The 20,974-nt window shown below is 31.8% G+C and overlaps 1 protein-coding gene across 1 annotated transcript in view; it reads right to left on the bottom strand.

The window, feature by feature from the left end:
- LOC124357068 (neuropeptide F receptor-like) overlaps positions 1-20,343 on the bottom strand; it is a 28,493-nt gene extending 8,150 nt beyond the window's left edge. Inside the window, exons 1-4 of the mRNA XM_046808474.1 lie at positions 20,052-20,343; positions 11,072-11,280; positions 7,121-7,370; positions 799-965 (exon numbers count right to left, since the gene is read on the bottom strand). Of these exons, the coding sequence (XP_046664430.1) occupies positions 799-965; positions 7,121-7,370; positions 11,072-11,212 (558 nt within the window). The 5' untranslated portion in view covers positions 11,213-11,280; positions 20,052-20,343. The remainder of the gene's footprint in view (positions 1-798; positions 966-7,120; positions 7,371-11,071; positions 11,281-20,051) is intronic.
- Positions 20,344-20,974: the final 631 nt, after the last annotated feature.

The raw sequence follows: 20,974 nt of genomic DNA, 5'->3' as shown, positions 1-20,974 counted from the left end.
ATAGACTAACACATATCTCATTTAACTGGTTTACAAACATATTCTTAGAAAAAGATGCCATATTGTTATTGATTCTATGATAATCAGCTGAATTGAATATAAGTCAATAACAAAGATGCCAGTACGCACCACACTGCTCCATTAATTTTAAATGTATTCACAGATGTTTTCAATTCTGTAAAATAATAGTAGTACCTAATTTAAAACAATAATTGTAATTATTTGTTTGTTTTTTTTATAAAATTGGGTATTTCATTTTACAGATAATATTTGGTATAATAATATATCTCTATCACTTATCCTAAGAACAAGAGGCTCAAAAGTACCTTATGAACCATCTATCTCAGTATGCTTGTAAGACCAGGATTTCACAACGGTTACCCATCCAAGAAATAGCTAATCTCATCATTGCTTGCTTTGGTTATGTTGCGATAACTGCTACGTCCACTATACTACGCCATTGGATGTGATCTTTAGAGAGTTGAGGTAAGACTCAATTGAAAATATTTCTATCACTAAGAACTTAAATTATAGAAAAAAGTTAAACTACAACAGATTATCATATAAACACAATTTGTTATGACAATATTACTTGCTTGGCTATACAGATAGTTAGATAACGCTTTCTCTCGTTCATTGGATCAATTTAAATCTATCAAGCTCTTTGATTTTGTTACTATTCATGAAGGTTTGAAATCTATGCTGAAATATCTAGATATTTTCAAAAAAATATGTTTCAAATTGAAAATTTATTATTTTAAAGTTTAACCGACATAGAGCTACAAAATAATACCATACCTGGTAGAAAAATATTGGTAGAGTCGCTATCAGAGATAGCAGCCAGACACACACGATGGAGCATACCACTCTAGTTCGACTGGTTCCATCATGTGCATGAACAATAGTGAAGTATCTATCCAGGGCTATTATTGTAATTGTGCCCACGGACACCAGGATGTTGGTTCCTGAACACAAACATTGACCTATATTATACTAGAGATAACAGCCAAACATGTAAGGAGTAAACCACTCTACTACGGGTGTTTTTTTCATGAATCTAATATATAAAAATGAAACTGTTCGTGTGTAACAGCATCACTCACAAACGGCTAGACGGATTCGCCTAATTTTTTTTTTTTAATTTGTTCGTCTTGATCTGTAGAAGGTTATAGGATACTTTTTATCCCTTTCCCGATTCAGGATTCCGCCCCACTGGTTAACAGAAATACCCGTAAGAAATGCATTGCAGCAAACATAATGTTATTAAGTGAAAGAGAGTCTTTTCAAATTTTTAATCAGCTGTTCTTTGTAAACATATATTACACTTATCGTTTTAAAGCATAGAGTAAGCTTAAGAGAAAACGACAAATTTTGTTTAAACTGTTTTCTGCAATCACTGTTAAACATAGACTTTACTATCCAGATAATACAATTCAAATTTGACGTAAAAATTCACCTTTAACTGCAATATTTATTTAATATAAACCATGCTCATGCTTGATCAGAAGAGCAATGCAGATATCATAATTACTATCTTACGTTGGCTACAAATATAAAGAATGTTATAAAATCAACCTTAGTTGTTTTTTTTGACAGAAGTATGGTTCTCAAAACTCCGTGTGTACATATTCTCTCGATCGAGACAACAAAGCAAGCTCAATCGTGGCATCGGAGATATAACTAATTTAATCTAAAATTTATTATAGTAAAAAAAAAAAATTACTAAGTAATATAAGGACTTCGGTTCTTAAGATTTGCGTGCGAAGCCGTGGGTAACTTATTGAAATGCGCAAGCGAAGCGCGCCGGGTCCGCTAAGTTAGTAATATACAGTAAAAGCCCGCTAATCCGAGTATCCAATGGTTCGGCACTTTCATTCATCCGGCACCCTCCGTCTTAAAAAAAAAAAAAATCGCGTAAATGAGATATTTTAACCGCACTCTGAAACGTACAGTTCGCAAGAGCGCTCGGAAAAGGTTTGTGCTCAGTCAGAAGGGATCGTATGTGACGCAGCAGCTGTGTGTGAGGGGGTTCAGGGCCACTTTTCTGAGTGTCCGCCGTTACGTGTTTGTCTAGCGTCTAGCGTGTCAGTTCGTACTCGAGTGCAGTCGTGAGTGTTGTGCTCGTTTATATTGTGTTTTAAACTTTCTCAAAGTTGTGCCCTATGTTTTTCCAAGCCCGGCTCATCCACCAGCAAAGTTGGAATAAAACGTAAGCATGTCACACTTACCATTCAACAAAAGCTAGAAATTATAAGACGTGTAGAAAAAGGTGAGAGTATAATGAAGCTAATGTAAGAATTCAACATTGGTTCATCAACAATGTATGACATCAAGAAGAATAAAGAAAAGTTACTTAAATTTAAGTCTCAAACTACAAATGTCAAAGACATGCAGTCTCGACAAACTTTAAAAAAACCTAAACTTGACGACCTTGACGAAATTTTATTCAAATGGTTTAGCGCTAAGCGGTCTGAAGGGAAGCCTGTGACTGGGCCCATGATCATGGAAAAAGCTAAACAGTTCCGTGAGGAATTAAAAATAGATGAGAAAGAATGTGCCTTTTCTGATGGTTGGCTGCACCGATTTAAAAATCGACACGGAAATACGGAAGCTTGATGTAGCTGGGGAGCTCAAATCAGCCGACCAAAATGCGGCTGAAGAATATAAAGCTGAATTTGAAAATCTAGTTGAAGACTACGATTTGTCAGCATGCCGGATTTACAACGCTGATGAAACTGGCCTACTTTGGCGTTGTTTGCCTAATTCGACTTTGGCAGCAGGGGATGAGAAATGTGCCAAAGGCTTTAAAAAAAAACAGGGGACAGCCTCAGGGGACCACATGTTGACGCCTTTCGTCATCGGAAAAGCAAAAAAAGCCAAGACCTCTAAAAGGCATTACCCACCTACCCGTAATATACGATGCTCAATCCAATGCGTGGATGAACTCCGATTTATTTAGAAATTGGTTTTCCACCACTTCGTCCCATCTGTTAAAGGCAATCTGAAAAACCGTGGCTTACCTGAAGACAGCAAGGTTGTGCTCATCCTAGACAATTGCAGAGCTCACCCTGCAGCGTCTGAGTTGATATCGGGAAATATTTTTACTGCATACCTCCCGGCAAATGTCACGTCCTTGATTCAGCCAATGGGATCAAGGAGTGATTCAGAACTTTAAATGTTTTTACAGAGCGTCCCTTTCTTCAAGGCCTGATAAACTCAGAGTGTATGGTGGTTGATTTTCAGAAAAAATTCAACATAAAAGATGCAATTTTTTCGGAATCGCCTTGGCATGGAAAAAGGTCAAGCCCACCACTCTACAGAAATCTTGGCGAAAACTATGGCCAGCTTGCCTACCAAGAAGAGGACATTGCTGTTTCAGTCGACAATGAAGCAATACTGGACTTAGTGGCCCACAGTTTCCCAAGACGAAATAAGGAAAGTGCCACAAGAAGAAATCTTGGAGTGGATACACATTGATTGCGACGAGCCAGTTTGAAGAAGAAATTACGGATGAACTGCTCATCAAAAGTGTACTTGGACCTCAGTCCAGAGCCTCATCCTGTGGAGTCCGAATCAGATGATGAAGAGGGAGCAGATGATGATCCAACACCCGTGCCTACGTGGAGTGAAGCAAGTGCCACTATCGACACGTTTATACGATTTACCGAACGCAGCAGCTCCTTACAATGCTTCAGAGCTTGTAAATTTATATGTTCTGAGAAATGACTTTTTAAAGAAGAAACATGATAAAATAAAACAAAACAGACATTGGGTCTTTTTTCAAATAAAATACTGTACAAAAAAAAATTACGTTTACCATAATATTTATTACATAATGTACGCACTAGTTAGCCTACATCTAAGTTAACCTAAGTTTAGAAATGTTTTTCTAGGCATTAAATGTTCATTTTGTGTTCAAACTAATATTTGTTTAATTTTATTTTATCTCCTTAGTAATTCTTTAAATTGTTTACACGTAAAGAGTTATTTTTTTTAAAGCCACACTCTGAAACTTAGACGACACGATTTTTAGCCCGCTATCATCGCTAATGTAGAAAAAGTAAAATCAAGCTACTGTACATTATCTCTTTGGGACTGAAAAACCCAGCCACTATTTTTAAAGATATAAAGTATTTTGGCTGGGTTTTCAGCTTTTCTGAGTTAATATCACTTGATTTCACTCCTTTTACTTTAGTGTGATACGATTTTAGCGGTTAAAAACCGAATTTTCCAGCATTTTTCATATGACGCTCGGTAATCCCGGAATTTTCAATAATCCGGAACACTTCGATCCCCGAAAGTGCCGAATTAGCGGGCTTTTACTGTACTAAAGTATCGGTTCTAGAAAATTATTGAAATTGTACCTATGGACAGTAGTATGATGGTTCCTGGACACAAACACAGAGCTATGAAGGTTGTAGTAAGCCACACCTTGTGTTGTGTCTTCGCTGAGACTACATGGAAATCTGAATGTCTATATGCGTTACTATATTACATGTGAAATGTTATTTGACTGTACTCCGTTTCAAAATTATTTTTTCTGTAGTTTTTCTCCAGAATCATCACGGTTATCAATAAGTCTAACGTTAAAATATTAACTAACTCACAAACAAATCCCATGGAGGTACATACAACTTCATTGAGCTTGATGTCGCCTATAGAAAAATAATGCTCCATGCAAACTTTCAAATCCATATTTTGTTTTAATTATAACAAAAAGAATTCAGAAAATATGAAATTTAAATTTTTTCAGGCTATCGAGTGATAGACTTGCTAACTTTCAGGTAAATAGAAGGCAAACAGATAGTACTTTAGCTTTCATAGAACGCTACTGTAGTACAATACAGAAGGCAAACTACCCGTTCGTTACGTACAATGAATATATTATATACCTATAACAGTTTAATCTCTATATTCCTCAGTTTGTCGTCAAGGAACTCAACAAAATTATTCTCATCTTTGATAATCCCTTAAATGGTGAAACAACCTGGTATATAGTTATGATTTTGAAACCATGTAAAATTGGATTATGATACACATACTATGAACTAATAATTAATATTATTTCATACTGATGTTTTGACTTGCACAGAAAACCTTTGAGTTCTATTGTGTGAATAAATTATTTTTATTCTTATTCTTATTAACGATCTTGTTAAACATAACATTTTGAAGACACTAAAATGTAAATACCATTTTCTACATTTGCAGGGTTTTCCAATACTTTGTATAGTTAAGTTTTAAATTAAGTAAAAAAATGTTCTTCAGTTTATTACTGAGTTGTTCTCTAATCAAATATGTGTTATATTGAATGTAATTTATTTTTTTTTAGTAAAAGTTACTCAAACTTGCAAAATACTTGAAAGTCCAAAAACAAATATTTTTATTTATTGACCAAAAATTAATAAGGTTTTTAAATATTTGTAACTAGCTGTTACCCATGGCTTCGCACGCAATCTTAGAACAAAAGTCCTTATATTACTTAGTAAAAGCAATTATGATGGGAGTCCTATAAAAATTTTAAAACGTAAGTAGGCATACATCAGGTAGACATTATTTAAGTTCGTGGTAAAAAGTATCAGAGTTTAACTTAATTATTATATCATATTTGGCACGTGTAGGAGCATTTCTGGTTCTAATTAATTATATACATAAGGTCACAGCTGAATCTGCCTTGTCATCCCGATGAAGAAAACACAAATTTCAGATCACACAGGTCTCGGAAACTTACTTCGGTCAAAAAGCGTATATTTCCAGTCCTTGTCATATATTTCAGGTCTAAGATATTTCCAGTACTATAGTAGAGTTTGCCTTGTTGTTCTGACGAAGAAGATATATATATATATATATATATATATATATATATATATATATATATATATATACTTACGTAGGGCCGAGATGCCTACTTCGGTTAAATAGTGCCTACTTAAGACCATTTAAATTCACTTACCTACTATGTCACAGTTTAGCTTGCCATATTGCCTCGATCAAATTTTATATACGTTCGATTATCTAGTTCTCGGAAATCTACTTTGGTCAAAATCGTTTTGACATAGTTGAGTTTACCTTGTCCTGATGAAGAAAATACACACATAAGTAGGACTGAAAAGCCTATTACGACCTAGGGGACAGTGTCCTACCTACTTACTATGTACTTTCGGCATAAGAGGGAAATTCTTATTAAGATTTTGCAACTTTCCAAAATAATCGTTATTTAATTTTGCGTTACACTTGTTTTTTGAACTGTAGCCAGGGAAAGAATGAATCGTTGAAGCATGTTAGTATTCATTTCTCTGTTTTTCCATTAGCCATAGTTAAAACGTAATATTATAATGTCAAGGAAGCCCGCCAGTTTAAAGTAACTTATGTGAAAACATTCATAACTTTGTTCATTAAGGTTGGTTTTATTACAATATTTAATGCATTAAATGATTTTAATTCGTCACTGGTGCAATCTGGAGTAAAATTTATATATTAATGTTTTATTTACTATCTGCATTACACTACCGATCAAGCACTGTTTACTGTTATTGATAAAATTCAAATGTAAACAGATGTATCAGAAAGTTTTTCAAACTATAGCTGTCAGCAGCTGTCAAAATACGTTTCGTTCTTATCATAACATTCGAATTTAAACAAACTAATTTTTTAATTTCAATTCGACCTTATTTGGTGAAATGAATGTGTTATGGGTGGTAAAAAGCACTCTAAATGTTAGTTCAGACCAAAAGATTTACCTGTTCCAAATTTCAGCACAATCCGTATAGCAGTTTCAGCGTGATTCGAGGACAAACATCCAAATATCCAAACATTCAAACTTTCGCATTTATAATGTTAGTGGATTTAAACATAAATATAAGGTAAAAAGTTGTAAAAATAAATATTAGTATTTATTAACCGGTTTTACACTATTTTGAAACAAAATGTCGTTGTTCCTGAATATCTTTAATTGTCAAAAATTTCAGCTTGGAAAATAAATAAGTTAGTTACAAAACTAAATATTTTTATCCTATACATTATTTTTGTTTACAAAGCAAAGGCAAATATTGGCTTATTTGAAGAATAATTTTGTTTCTAACTAATAGTATTGTTCTTCCTTATAATACTTGTTTATTACCTTGTAAGACAGGGACTAGCTTGCACAAGAGTTCACCCATGGACCACTCGCGTCGGATGATCTTGAGTAGTGTAAAAGGCATGCAGATCACACACAAGGTCATGTCTGAGAGGGTGAGGTTCACAATGAACAGATTACGGGCTGTGTGCATTTGAGGTCTCCGGGCGACCACGAAGCTCACCACCAGGTTAGCGAACAAGCCCAGCATTATAAGGAGAGAGTAGACGGCTATCAGCACATTCTCGGTTATCTAGATATAGCACAGTAACAAGTGTTACAAGGTGTATGATCTTGAATAGAATGAAATGACACACAAGGGTATGCCTGAGAGTTTGAGGTTCGCAATGGACAGATTGCGGGACTATTTGCATTTAAAGGTCTCCGGGCAACCAAGAAGTACACCACCAAGTCGGCGAACAGGCCCAGCTTTATGACTGGAGAGTTGACGGCTATCAGCTATAAAGTTATATACAGTTATAAAGCTAATTATCTTTAGTTGAAGCATAGGCTGAAAGATGACAGGCAAGGCCTTAGACATAGCCTTGTCTGTCGATGTCTGTCTTGCCTGGAGGGTGAGGTTCACGAAGAAGAGATTATGAGCTCTGTGCATCTAAGGTCTCCGGGCACCCACGAAGCTCACCACCAAGTATCGAATATGAGGAGAGAGTATAAAGCTATCAGCACATGTTCAGTTACATAAGGTCAAGACATATATAAGTAATAATGTGAAAGGAGTAAAACTAAATATTTTTATTATTAAAGAAAAGTGTCTCACTATTCTGACAAATAAATAAAAATTATGTTTCCACATAAGTTAATACTGTAATTTTCAGTATGATTAATATTGAATATTCTCGTAAAACTCATGTCTAAGTATCTATCATACATTTCTCTGAAACTTGATAAAGTTATTTTGGTAAAAGTCGTGGTTTATTTTCAAACTTTGATTATTACAAAATTATATATTTTCAGGAAATTCAAACTTTTAAATGTGCTACCTAACCATAAAGGCACATACATGGTGGCGCATATATCAGTTTTCCCAGAAGAGACGTTTCAGGCGTTATAGGTTAATTAAATAAAACACTTTTAAGCAAGAAAACACATCCATTATTTGAAATTACTTACATATTACCATACAATGTTATAGCAGTTGTTCAAAATGTCCACCTTGATTTTGTATACACTTAATACAACAACTGAGAACAGAATTACAAATTTTTAGCAATATAGTTTTGTTGTTATAACAAGCTCAAATGCATTTCTAATTAGGTTTCTGAGTTCGTCACGTTTTTGCGGTTTTGAAGCATACACAGTCTCCTTTATAATATTTCACAGTAAAATTCACATGGGGCCAGGTCTGGAAAGCGCGGAGGCCAATATATTGTATCGTGGCGACCAATCTATTCATTAAATATGTTATTTAAAAGATTTCTAACTTGGATACCGAAATATGCTGGTGCACCATCTTGTTGCCAGATGATTGAGTGAATATGGAAAATAGGATTGTTTCTGAGCTCGAAAACTACTACTTCTTACAGCAACCTTAGTAACTTTCTGAGTTAATATTTCCTTGAAGGAAATAAGGACAAATCTGTGCAATACTCCAAATAACCCCCCCCCCCTTACCATAACACCAGGCACATCGAGCTTTGCTTGGATTACGTTATACGGAGTTACATCAGAGCAGAACATGCAGTTATACCGATTAACACGTCCATTTAGTTTTAAACATGCCTCATCATACCAAAGAATTGTTCGCAAGAAATTTTGATCAGCCTCTGAACGGATAATTATTTTCTCACATAAGTCCAATCACCTTCGGAATGAAGCGCTTGGAGTAAAGATGAACGGTATGGCTTACATTTTAATTGCTTTAACATTCTTTGCACGCTTCTTCTTGATATTTCTAGTTCAGCAGATGCCTTACGAGTCGATTTACCGGGATTGGCTACAAAATATTAAGCAACTGTCTGCAGGTTTTCTTCGTATCAAATGTATCGTGGACGACCACACTTCGGGGCATTTAACACGCTTCCTGTGTTTTCAAATTTCTGATTTAACTTCCGCATATACTGTCGAGTAGTTTCGCGACACCTGGATATTTACCACTAAGTTCTTCAATTATAATAGCAGTATTTTTATTACGTTTCCACCACAACTGAAGGATGTAAACTCGTTGTTGTGTTGTAAACATTTTAAAACACACATAAACAAATAACAGATGCAAAGAGCGTCACTTTACACTAGCCACTGGAACAGACAACAGTGAGCTACTCCGTGTAGCTACCAACTTAACATTGTTACCAACCTATCAAAACAAAATATTCCAGTCCATGGGAAAGCTGACATATGCACCACCCTTTATTATGTCTATGCATACAAAACTATATTACACACATATAATGTGTCACACATTTCACAACGCCGAAGCATCATTACAAATCTGTGTTTATAAAGGGTACTAGTAAGTCCAGTATACAAGACAATATTGTCTGTTTAGGAAAGCTACGGTACTATCGCTGTTATACATGTTTAGATTGTTTGGCCACCAAGTTTGAAACGTGTTCCTCATTTTCAATTGTCTTCCATGAACAGAATACCTCACTACTAGTTTCAAAACCTATTGTTTCACCAAAGCGGATAAATCTACTGAACGTATGTTTTCGTGTCTACAACAATATGCACTAACATAAAAATAAAGACTTTTAATATATTTGTTTTAATAATTTGAAAATGGTCATTACTTTTGACATATGTGCAAAAATAGAAAAATAATTATAGATGACATATTTTATTAATTATATTTACTTCATTTAGACTCAAAGTAGTTAATGGACAGAATTTATACAAAATATAATTAAATTATTTTGCTCATTACTAAGCTATATAAATTAATATATAAAACAGGTATCATTTGTTCATCTAACGAGCACGTTATCAAATATTTAATTTAATTAATTATTGAATTAATTAAATTAAATATATAAATTATTTTATGTAATTTAAATAATTAAAATATAGATATTTATCTAAGTGAACCTCGTCTTGGTTAAGATATTTGTTTTCTCATTATTTAATAATACATTTCCTGAAGATAATTACATACAATGTAATGTGTTATTATAAAATATTTTACTAATCTCCAAACTTAACTGTTTAGAATTGTTTGCGACTATAGTATTGGTACAACGAATTTGATGTTAAAATAAACTTTAAGTCACTTAAAACTTTATTTATACTTTTTTATATATTTACCCTTACTTTAAATATGTCACTTCAAATCTCACTTTCGCGTAATATGGCAAACATTGCACCTACCATACAAAAATTGCATGAATGGAAAGTATATGTAGGGATTTAAATAAAGAAATGATATATTTGCTGACTTTGGGTAAGGTTGAGGATCAATTCGAAAAGAAGCAGTGGTGGATTAGGCACAAGTTTCAATTGTTTTTATGAGCAGTGTTACGATATTTTAGGTAATGTAAGACAATACACAATGCGTATATAGAATACACTTTAACAACAGTTAGAAAACCTAACCCATCAATACTACTCTAACAATTAAACTGGCAGTATAATTTTTTCTCTCACTTATTTTGAAAGCAATAGAACGACCTTAATATATTGCATATTTAACTGACCGAATCACTTGCTACTTTGCATATTAGTTAACACAGTAAAATTTTAATTAATTATAAAACAAATTAAAGTAACTTTTATAAACAATAGAGTAATCTTGTAAACCAAATGTCAATAATTCATTATAACGTTAAAATAACAAATAACGTTAAAATACTAACAATCCTTGGGGGTTTTACAAATTTAAAGCAGTCTTTTGAAATATCCATACCAAATTTAGTTCATTAGAAAAGGAAGAAAAGCTTTACATTGATACAGGTTAACCAACAATAATATACTGAGGTCCACATTTATAGTTGGTGTTACCTTGTCTACATTTGTGTTCCTTCTACTGTGCTCCACCAGAATTTTGTATGCCTCGTCTAGGCTGAAGTTGAAAGTCCCATTGGTCTCCATTGAGAAGCGAAATTCTGAACACAATTCAATACAGACAACACTGGGGGTCATATGTACCAAGGATCACCATGCTTAATCATACTTCCATGCCATGTATATCAATACTATCTGTCACTAACCTGAAACAAAAATAAATTTACAATTTATTATAAATATTCTATTAAGTTTGCGCACTTTATATAATATCACTTATATTTACATCCTCTTTTATATATTACTGAATTAAAGGATAGTGGAAAACATCCCCATCAATAATGTCAATCAAAATCCAATAACATAGAAACTTTAATGTAATTATTATTTATACTAAAGAAATAATACTAATAAATATACTAAAAAAATAAAATGATTACTTTTTAGGATTTGAAGGTATTGTCTATAAGTTGCTTTTTCAAGTTACAATATGGAAGAGATAGAGCACATTAGATAAAAAATATATTATTTATAGTTAAATACACAATATTTAGACATTAACAGTTATTTGCTCACTAATTAACTTTTATGTGAATGTGTTTACAATAATAATTTGTATGTAGAAGAATGTCATGGCCTGCATCCAGAATTCAGATGAAGAACTGTATTTTCAAAGAAACGTTTGAGAGATTTGTATACATTTTAACCATAAGCTGTGCATTACAAAAATGTTAAATTTACTTCAAAATCTAATAAAAATTACTAAATGTGGGCTTAGTTTGATCTCTAAATGCTGACAAAATGAAAGTGTAAATTAATAAATGATTATGATTTTGCACTTTTTTTAATTATGTTAAAGTGCAGGCGCAAAATATCTGCGAGGATAATTGGTGCGACTAATTGAACCTGATATAGATATTAATTTAAATTTCTTCTTCCTTACAGTCACTAAGATTTATGGAGAAAATATAAGTTAGTACTTTACAATATCACAGGTATGAGGTTGACACAGATTCAGCACATAAAGTTGTACACTTTATTAAACTATAAAGAATTTCAAACTGTACTCTCCCAAGTATAATATATTTTCAATTAAAAATTTACACACTATGGTTAATTGCTGTACACATTTTTCTACCAAAATTAATCTAACTTACTTTAAAATTTGGTATTCAAACTATTTATTTTTAGTAAGGTAATCTATTCACTATTCGATTATAATAATTTAATTTTCTGATTTTAAGAAATAAATCAAAACTTTTAAAGGTCAAAAATATATGGAGCTCTGAACTGGATAAGTGGAAATAAGGAAGGTGCAGTTGTTTATGAAGAAATATCTAACACCGTAAAGTTTGTGAAGTTTGTGCCAGTTTTAATCCAGTTGAATTTATTTTCTCCTGGCTTTGAAAACACAATTTAAATTGCAAACGATTGAAAACCATTTTCACAATATTTTGTCATAATGTAATATACCATATTTTAATTCCAGGTTTCAACGAAGTATGTTTAACTTCCTGCACTCACGACTTACAGAAAAGGAGATCGGCTTCTCCTGTTAAAAAAAAAACACCTAGAAGTTATTTAATTATTAGCATAATTGCGAAGTATTATTCAACGTACAAGTGTACGTCTAACATATAAAGTTCAATGTCTAAATCACACATTTACATTACATAGCCCCTCGAGCGATAGGCTCAGATAATGCTCTGCCAATAACAAAAGCAATCTATCACTTATACGAGACAAAGACTTATCTGTTTATAACATTGTACTATTTCCGCTTCCAGTAACTTTTCTACTACTGAGGTTTTCCAGACATATTATTTACTTGTAGAACTATGATCACAATATGTGAGTTTTCTGTTAGTCCACTATGAATTACGAAATCATGATCGGTTTTCATTGGTAGATTTCTTGTTATCATCATGGTATCCAAAAAACCAACGTAAAGCCTCATATCATGGATTGACATGCACTATCATCAAACTTTGTGTTGCCTATACAGAAATAAAGCTTGTTTCAAAAGTTCAAAACCACAGGCCTCGTAATATCGACTGGCCAGCCAGACAGAAAATACATTTTCCCAGCCTCTCGAGTAATTTTCCAAAGGTAGTTTTTTTATTATATGACTATAAAGTCAGTGGCTTTAATAATATCTATAAAATCGATGCCTAACCTTCCTGCCTTTCATTTCATATTAACATGTAATAATTGTTTGATAATATATCGCAATTGTAACGATATCGCAGTGGCACGTCTAAGAGTCTGGCGCTAGCCATTATCAGATCAGTGAATCCAGCCAGCTAAAGGACTGCAAACTCTAATTAAGTTTCCGATTGATTCGGGAATAAAAAAAAACGTCTTCTTTTAGTTTTGTTTTGATGCTTAAATTGTTTTGAAGGTTCATTAATTAAAAAACTAGGATAACGAGTTCTTGATCTTACAAATATTACATACCGTTTTAGATGACTTAAGCTCAAGTGTGTAAGACTGCTACCGAGAGATCATAAAACACAATTTTATTTTCACGGTAATGATCATAAAACGATATACAGATACCATGTATCTTAACATATAAATATTTGTGAAATGCCTCGATACATTACGCACAGTATGTAATGCACTAGATATTTGAACTATAGTGGAATTTATTTACAAGCAACTATCGTTTCATTATATTTTAAATAATTATCTATTTCAATATATATCACGTCTAAATTATCTTGAAACTATCATTCACAAATTGAACATTGGTACAGTTCAAGATTATAGGAAAAACGACCACTGTACTACGGTAATTTTTCTCTTCTTAGTAATACAGCTAAAGTCCGGAATAGTTTAGCCCTGAATGTCTAGAATGTGTTAAAAGTCGAGATTTAAATCACACCCAGCCCGCCCTTTCCAAGTACTCGCGTTTGGTACTAAATTAAATAAAAGATATACTATAGTATTCAAGCTGTAGTAAGCCACAAACACACTAGTTTTATATTCATTGTTAAAAAGAACCAATTAGGCATTGTTCTATAAATCTTTTTTATACATTTATCAATAAAACCATAAATTCTATTAACCTTTTATTTTAAAATATATTCTTCCAAACTTTGATATTCAATGTAAATTACCTGGTCAACTGATAACACTTGTTATATATAATCATTCCAAAAACATTAAATATTTTTGATTAAATATGATGTTTACCATATAAAGATAGCTATGGAGCGATGGGTTGATACAAGGCAAATAATAATAATAATAGCTCAATTTCCTTCCTTCCTCCATTCGCGCCTTGCAGTATCTAACTTATTGTTAAACGTATCATTCACATTGAATGAACATTCTTCACCGCAGCTACGTAATGTACAGAAACTCGGTTGTTCCTCCGTGATTTTGGATCGTGTCTAAAACATCGTAGATCACTCAGTTGTGCACCTGGTAATACATTTAGAGCACCTCTTCATCCAAATTATACTGGATAGCTGTTGGGGAAGATGTAGAGCTAATTTTTAGTCTAGGTGTCTCTGATGTCAAATCTATGCAAAGAGTTCGTTTGTAAAGCCTTCTTTAACGAGTTTAATTTGTTGTCACGTTGCAATTAAAAAGGATATACTTGGTAAATATAAGGAACGCTATATTAAACTAATCTGGGACAGATATAAACTAAATACTCTTTAGTACATTAATTTATTATTATTATATATATATATATATATATATTTTTTGTTTTTAAGGAGGAGCAATTGCGTTTTTTGTATTCTTAAAATATGTTTCGTACCAATTTTTCTTGATTCTGAAGACAAAATTTTATTGTCTTTTATCAATATAGTTTTAAATATATAAATATATATATATATATATATATATATGTGTGTATATATATATAATATATATATATGTATGTATATACTAAAAGCATGGTAATACAATCTTATATTTGCATTATAACGATTTTAGTTTTCTTTGTCGAAAATTATAGTTAAAGTGTAATTATAGAAAGTATTTCACCATAGAAAGGCTAACTATTACAGTTTGACAATATCTTCAAGTGTTCAATTAACTAGAGGCAGATATAGGCGCTAACAAGCTTAGGGGTTTAGAATGGTTTAAGAAAGTACAATATCCTTGCTCTTTCATGGGCCATTCGAAAGAGCTGTCTTTAATACCTCTTTTACAGTGCAGTGGCTGTAACTTGTATTGGTCATAAGAAAAATCACAACTCCAAAACTGTTTTATCTCAGTTTGGACGATTTGTTTACTTATTGATCAAGCTCCTAACCAAATTAAACCAATCCTGACCCTTCCCTGGGGCAGATTGACCTGCAGAAGCCCACTACTGGGCCAACCCCTACACTAGTATCAAGTAAATAAGTATTTTTACATTAATCTTATGAGAAAATAACAGAACAAATGAATTTGAAAAAAAACTCAGTACATAAGAGGTTCAAGCGTGTGACATATGTACGCATGTAGATTAACTTGTCCCAATGCATACAATGTAACTGTATGGTGACATGGTGTGTAGATTTATTATTTAAACAGTTATTTTGGACCCAATTTAATTTTAAAAATTTCATTGTATCGTGTGGCAAGAGATCTTTATACAGATTTCACCATCATATTCGACATTTTGTTTCAAACTAATTTTTTTAATGAGTTCAATGATGTTGCAAATCTAACCAAGGACTGCTGCTGAACGTAGTTGAAACTTATGAAGTTAATATACACATGTTTTAGTAAATTATGTGGCAAGATATCTCGAGAAAGATTTGATCTTTATTTGTGACTTGAAATAGTGTATTCAATCTCAGTTGAGCTTGTTACGCGACTCAGGGTGCGGTCTACTCCTACCTTGTGTAATTAAGAAACAGTTGGACTAACCCATTATTGAGATCTTGATATTCACCCCGATACTCCCATAAACTATGGTGCAGCTCATGCAGCTGCAAAATATCTTAAGTTTGTCCCAAATATTCTGGTTATGCTGCTAGCAAGCAGCCAAGTTATTGTACCTACTGTTAACAAAGGCTTTGTTCTTTGAGACACAGATTTCGTGTTCATACACGAATATTGTTTCCGGATTCACAGTAAAACTACATAAAATGTAATAAACTTCTAATAGTTCCATTAGTCACAACGGCGGAAGGTAATTTTTGACAAATTTTAATTACGCTTCAGTTGAAGGATGTTTAGAGCAACAAACCAAAAAAATAAGCATTCAATGCAAGATCTGCGTTCACTAAGGGACAGTGACAAACAGGTGGTCATGATTTGGAGATCATGTCATGTTTACTGCGTTACCATTAGTGTTAACATCTGTTCCTCAGCCGCATGCTGTTCTACATAACGTAAAGCCACAGCCTCCATATTAGATATATAGTTAAGACATTTTCTGCAGCATTTATGTTTATAGATTATACCAGTGTACAATAATGAAACAAATTTAGAAAATCAATTGCTAACAATAACAACTTTTATTTCCTTACTGTAATTCAAGTTTAAACACAAAACGTTACTTTATTAAAATATAGTACTCTATGTATTTTTACATTTACAATTTTTATTGTGCTTTGGCATAATATTAATTCATAACACATATTTATATTGTTTAGTCTTATCTATGACTTAAATAGGATTAAACTAACAGGTAAACATTTAATGTATTAACGACACAGATATTACGAAATATTCGTGTATTACTGTACAGATGTAGCTTTCGAAATGTCCCATAAGAGGAATAACTGCAGAGTGTTTTATGTGTGAACTTCGTAACGGTGATATGAATAATGAAAAGGTCACGTGACTTCACATTGTGTCGCGTTGGCTTTGAGAGAAAAACGGCAGTGTAAGGATTACTAAAAGAGATGTATTTTCAACTTAATGACAACATCTCTTACAAAAATTTAGACTGCCTTAATAATATGTCTTACGTCTTTCTTTTGACCTTTTCTTCGTACCTAAAAAAGAGTGCAGTAGAGTTATAATAGAATTACAATCTAACTGGGTTAACCATAAATGTACTTTGTATGAATCCTTAGAAATAATTTAATTCTTTGAAAAAAGATACTATACCCACTGCAGGATTAAATTGGATATATTACTAAATGGATTGTTAGAAAAAATATAAGCCCAAACAGATCATTGGTATGTTTTATACAAATGAAAATTTATTGGTGGTACATTGGGATTTATTAACTCATGCACCTCAAATATAAGTAAAACAATCTTTACATTGTAACCAGCTCAACTACTGGAGCGTTATCACAGTGAGAGCCTCAAAATATTACTTTGGCAATCTTTAATTACGAACTCATTCAACTTAGCCTGGAAAAGGTGATTCGTTTAACTTTGTGAATAATAATAATTGGATACATAAGTATAAAGGCATAAGTAAATCCGTTATAAATTATACATATAATTTAAATAATGTTTAGCTAATTAAAATATTTTATATCGGTAAAACATATAACAGACAATATGTTTAGAAAGTTGTTTCGTACTATCAGAATGTTGATAAATACATTTCTACTGGAACAGACCATTGTTTAGCAAAAATAAAAGTATACATTAAGAAATAAAGCTAATAATAAAGAAATGTATTTAGAGGTTTAGCCCATTACTACAGGAATACAATAAATCACTTATTCACTTTATCTGAATAGTATTGTATACTTGGATAGATTAAATGTGTAATTGATAACACGAAGGTAATGTAGTTGATTACAACCTTAAAAGACTGCATTGATAGTGGATATACTCTTTAAGTGTACCGATTATTCTACTTTGAAAGACTTCACTAGATCTTTATGCATCTACATGAATTGGGACCTGGAAGTATGAACATTATCACTAAAGGATCTTTGGTTATTACAAATGTTCTTCATGGTGCTTTAAAATAGTGTCCTATTTTTCTAATACCCATATTTAATTAAACATTTATGAGTTCTGCATGTATCTAAAGTTAGATATTTCGTAGCTATCTCTAAGAGAGCTACAGTTATTTCAATGAAATAGTTCCTGATATCAGGGACTGTTAGTTTTAGAACCCCAATTTTTACATAGTTATATCCAGCCAATATTAAAAATCAGTTTTCACCTAATATTAAAGCCTTCATCACGATAAAATTAAAACACCGTTTAAGAATACAATAAATTATATCATTAATAGGTAAAGTATTTAATAAACACATCTGAAATTTAACTACCGTGTGCAAGCGGAAAAGGACATACGCTTACACGTTTTTCGAATGTGACTTGACCGGATGTTTAACTTTGTCATGCACGCGCTGTCATTTAACGCTGTTTAATACGTATAGTACGTTTGTAGTCTATTTGTAGTCTACTCTGTTTATAGTTTAGATAGAAGTATCATACACCGTACGGTACAATAATGCACTCGTTTCCTGATGTTTTCCTAAATAGAGGTTTGTTAAATAGATCTTTGATATGATAAAAACTATATACAAATTATAATCAAACGCGAAATGACTCCAAAATTCTCTGTGTTACTTATATTTCCCTTAAAAATAGATGCTGCTGGATTTTTAAATGTTTATAAATACCTATAATTCCATTTCTTTTGGTGTATAGGATATTTTTGTATAAAATAAGATTTCAGTCAATAAGACAATTTTTAAGAAACCCCAGATTTAATGGAGAATAATACATTTTCAAATATTTTATAATACTTGATAAAATATTTTATCTGTACATTGCACTTTTTTTATTTAGTTTCTTGCTAAATTTTCTTAATATAAGGAGCACAGGTACAATTTTACTCCATGAATTAAATACATCACTCTCTTTTTTCTTTGCTTTTGGTAAACTGTAGGAACAATTACGTTCGTTTAATATATTGTGAAAAAAATAAATAAAAGCCTAAAACCATTATCACAGATTTCAATAGTAACGTTTATTGTTCAGTTATTATTAAGACCTCCAAATAAAGTCATTATATATATATATATATATATATATATATATATATATATATATATATATAAATATATATAAAACGAAGCTAATTTAAAGTTCTTTTGCTATTATTAGTGCTAAAGATATTAAGATTAACTAATAATTATACTGAAAATATTAATATCTAGATGTGAAAGATGATCATAAACATAAGTATAAAACCGTTAATTAACTATATAAATATATTTGGGAGGGTATGTTTAAACCGCTGTACATTATTAGAGAAATAAGTGAATAATATTGAAATGAGCAAATCTGTTCAATAACATACATATTTCTTTCTTGTTTTGTTTTGGATTATATATTTCAATGAAAAATTATGAAAGATTAAGCATTAAAATTTATAATTTTTATGGTCATGTGCCTTTTCAAGATACAAATTTATTGAATTTAAAGATCAAATATACTATAGTATCACTTGCAAAATGGAAACCGTTTCGAACATTTTACATGAACTCACGAAAACTAATGTAATAAATAACGTTTAAGTGTTGTTATGACTTTAAAATAGCGCAATAGGTAACGTCTGGTCCATAATAGTTTTTTTTTGTTGATAAATAGGGAGTAAATAAATTTAAAATATACGATTGAAAGTGGATGTTTGTGCACAATAACAGTCAACCAGGAATATGTTTAATATTTCTGTAAAACTGAATCACAATAAAAAAATTAAAATGCTGATTTAGTTATTAAAATAGTTAGTACTACGATACTCGTAAAATATTATTTAGGTAAGAGTGTCATCGTAACGGTAATTATCGTTAACGTATTAAAAACTGTATAATCTGTATAATATGATAATTAGATACAAACTACAGACACATTATCAGATATAATATTTAATATAAATGGTTCGAAATTATTTTCAATTAGCTATTGCAAACGTTTACGACACAAATATAAAAAGTTTATGAAATGAAGATATATTTTAAATCGATGAATGAATAAGGTTAGATATGTAAGCTGAAACGAGGACACATTTGTCAAAATAACTTAATTAAGTACTTACATGATTTATATAAATAATTCTAGTAGTGCACTAACTTAATATCCTTAACAAATATTTTTTGTATCTATAAATTAATTTTTGTCTTTTTATCAATTATAATACAATCCTTTAAACCAGAAAGGCCGTAGTATAAAGCTTTTACATTTTTGCAAAACAAACTTTGTATTTTCTACAAAACGTTTCTGAAGTTTAATCACGAGAATCAGATTAATCAGAATTAAAAGTATTGAACTATCACGTATCTTTTGTTCTGACGTCTGACGACACACTCACGGAGTACAAGGTGTGAACGTGCCCGGGCGTCGCGACGCACTGAGGAGCGTAGCTGAGAATCGAGTCGGCGCTGTTGCGCATCCCACACGCTGTACCGGTTGACCCATGCGCTCTACCTCCCTCACAGTTAGATGTGGGCTTTTGATATTTACCATTTCAAAAGTGTTGTTCAAACATACAACACAGAAGTGTATTATGTCTCTATGTTTAATTAACCTTCGTAGTTATAATTATTTACAAATAATCTTCTACTTCTTATGCGTTTTTTTAAAAGCGAACATCTGCACGTTTTGGGTGTACAAGAAGATAAAATCATTACTGTTAACACTGTCCGATAATAAATGTATCTTGCATTAAGCATCTATCCGATTTTGACTTGCATTAAATGTAAGCCTTATATTCATTCAAATTTTATAGATATTGGCATTAACAAATAAATAGTAATTGTTGGTTTTATTTAGAGGGAGAGGGAGCCATCGAAATCGCTTACCTCGGAAAAATGTATTACATTTTGGGTTCATGAAGGGCATTTTAAGATTAGTGCAAAAGCGACCCTGTGACTATATGTTTTGGTTATTATAAACAAGTGTGTGATAATTTTCAACATTTCTTTATTGGGAAGATTTAAAACTCAATCCTGTAGGTTTATT

Source organism: Homalodisca vitripennis, chromosome 3 (assembly GCF_021130785.1).
Source record: "Homalodisca vitripennis isolate AUS2020 chromosome 3, UT_GWSS_2.1, whole genome shotgun sequence".
Taxonomy (NCBI): domain Eukaryota; kingdom Metazoa; phylum Arthropoda; class Insecta; order Hemiptera; family Cicadellidae; genus Homalodisca; species Homalodisca vitripennis.
This window is presented reverse-complemented; position numbering and strand designations above follow the sequence as displayed.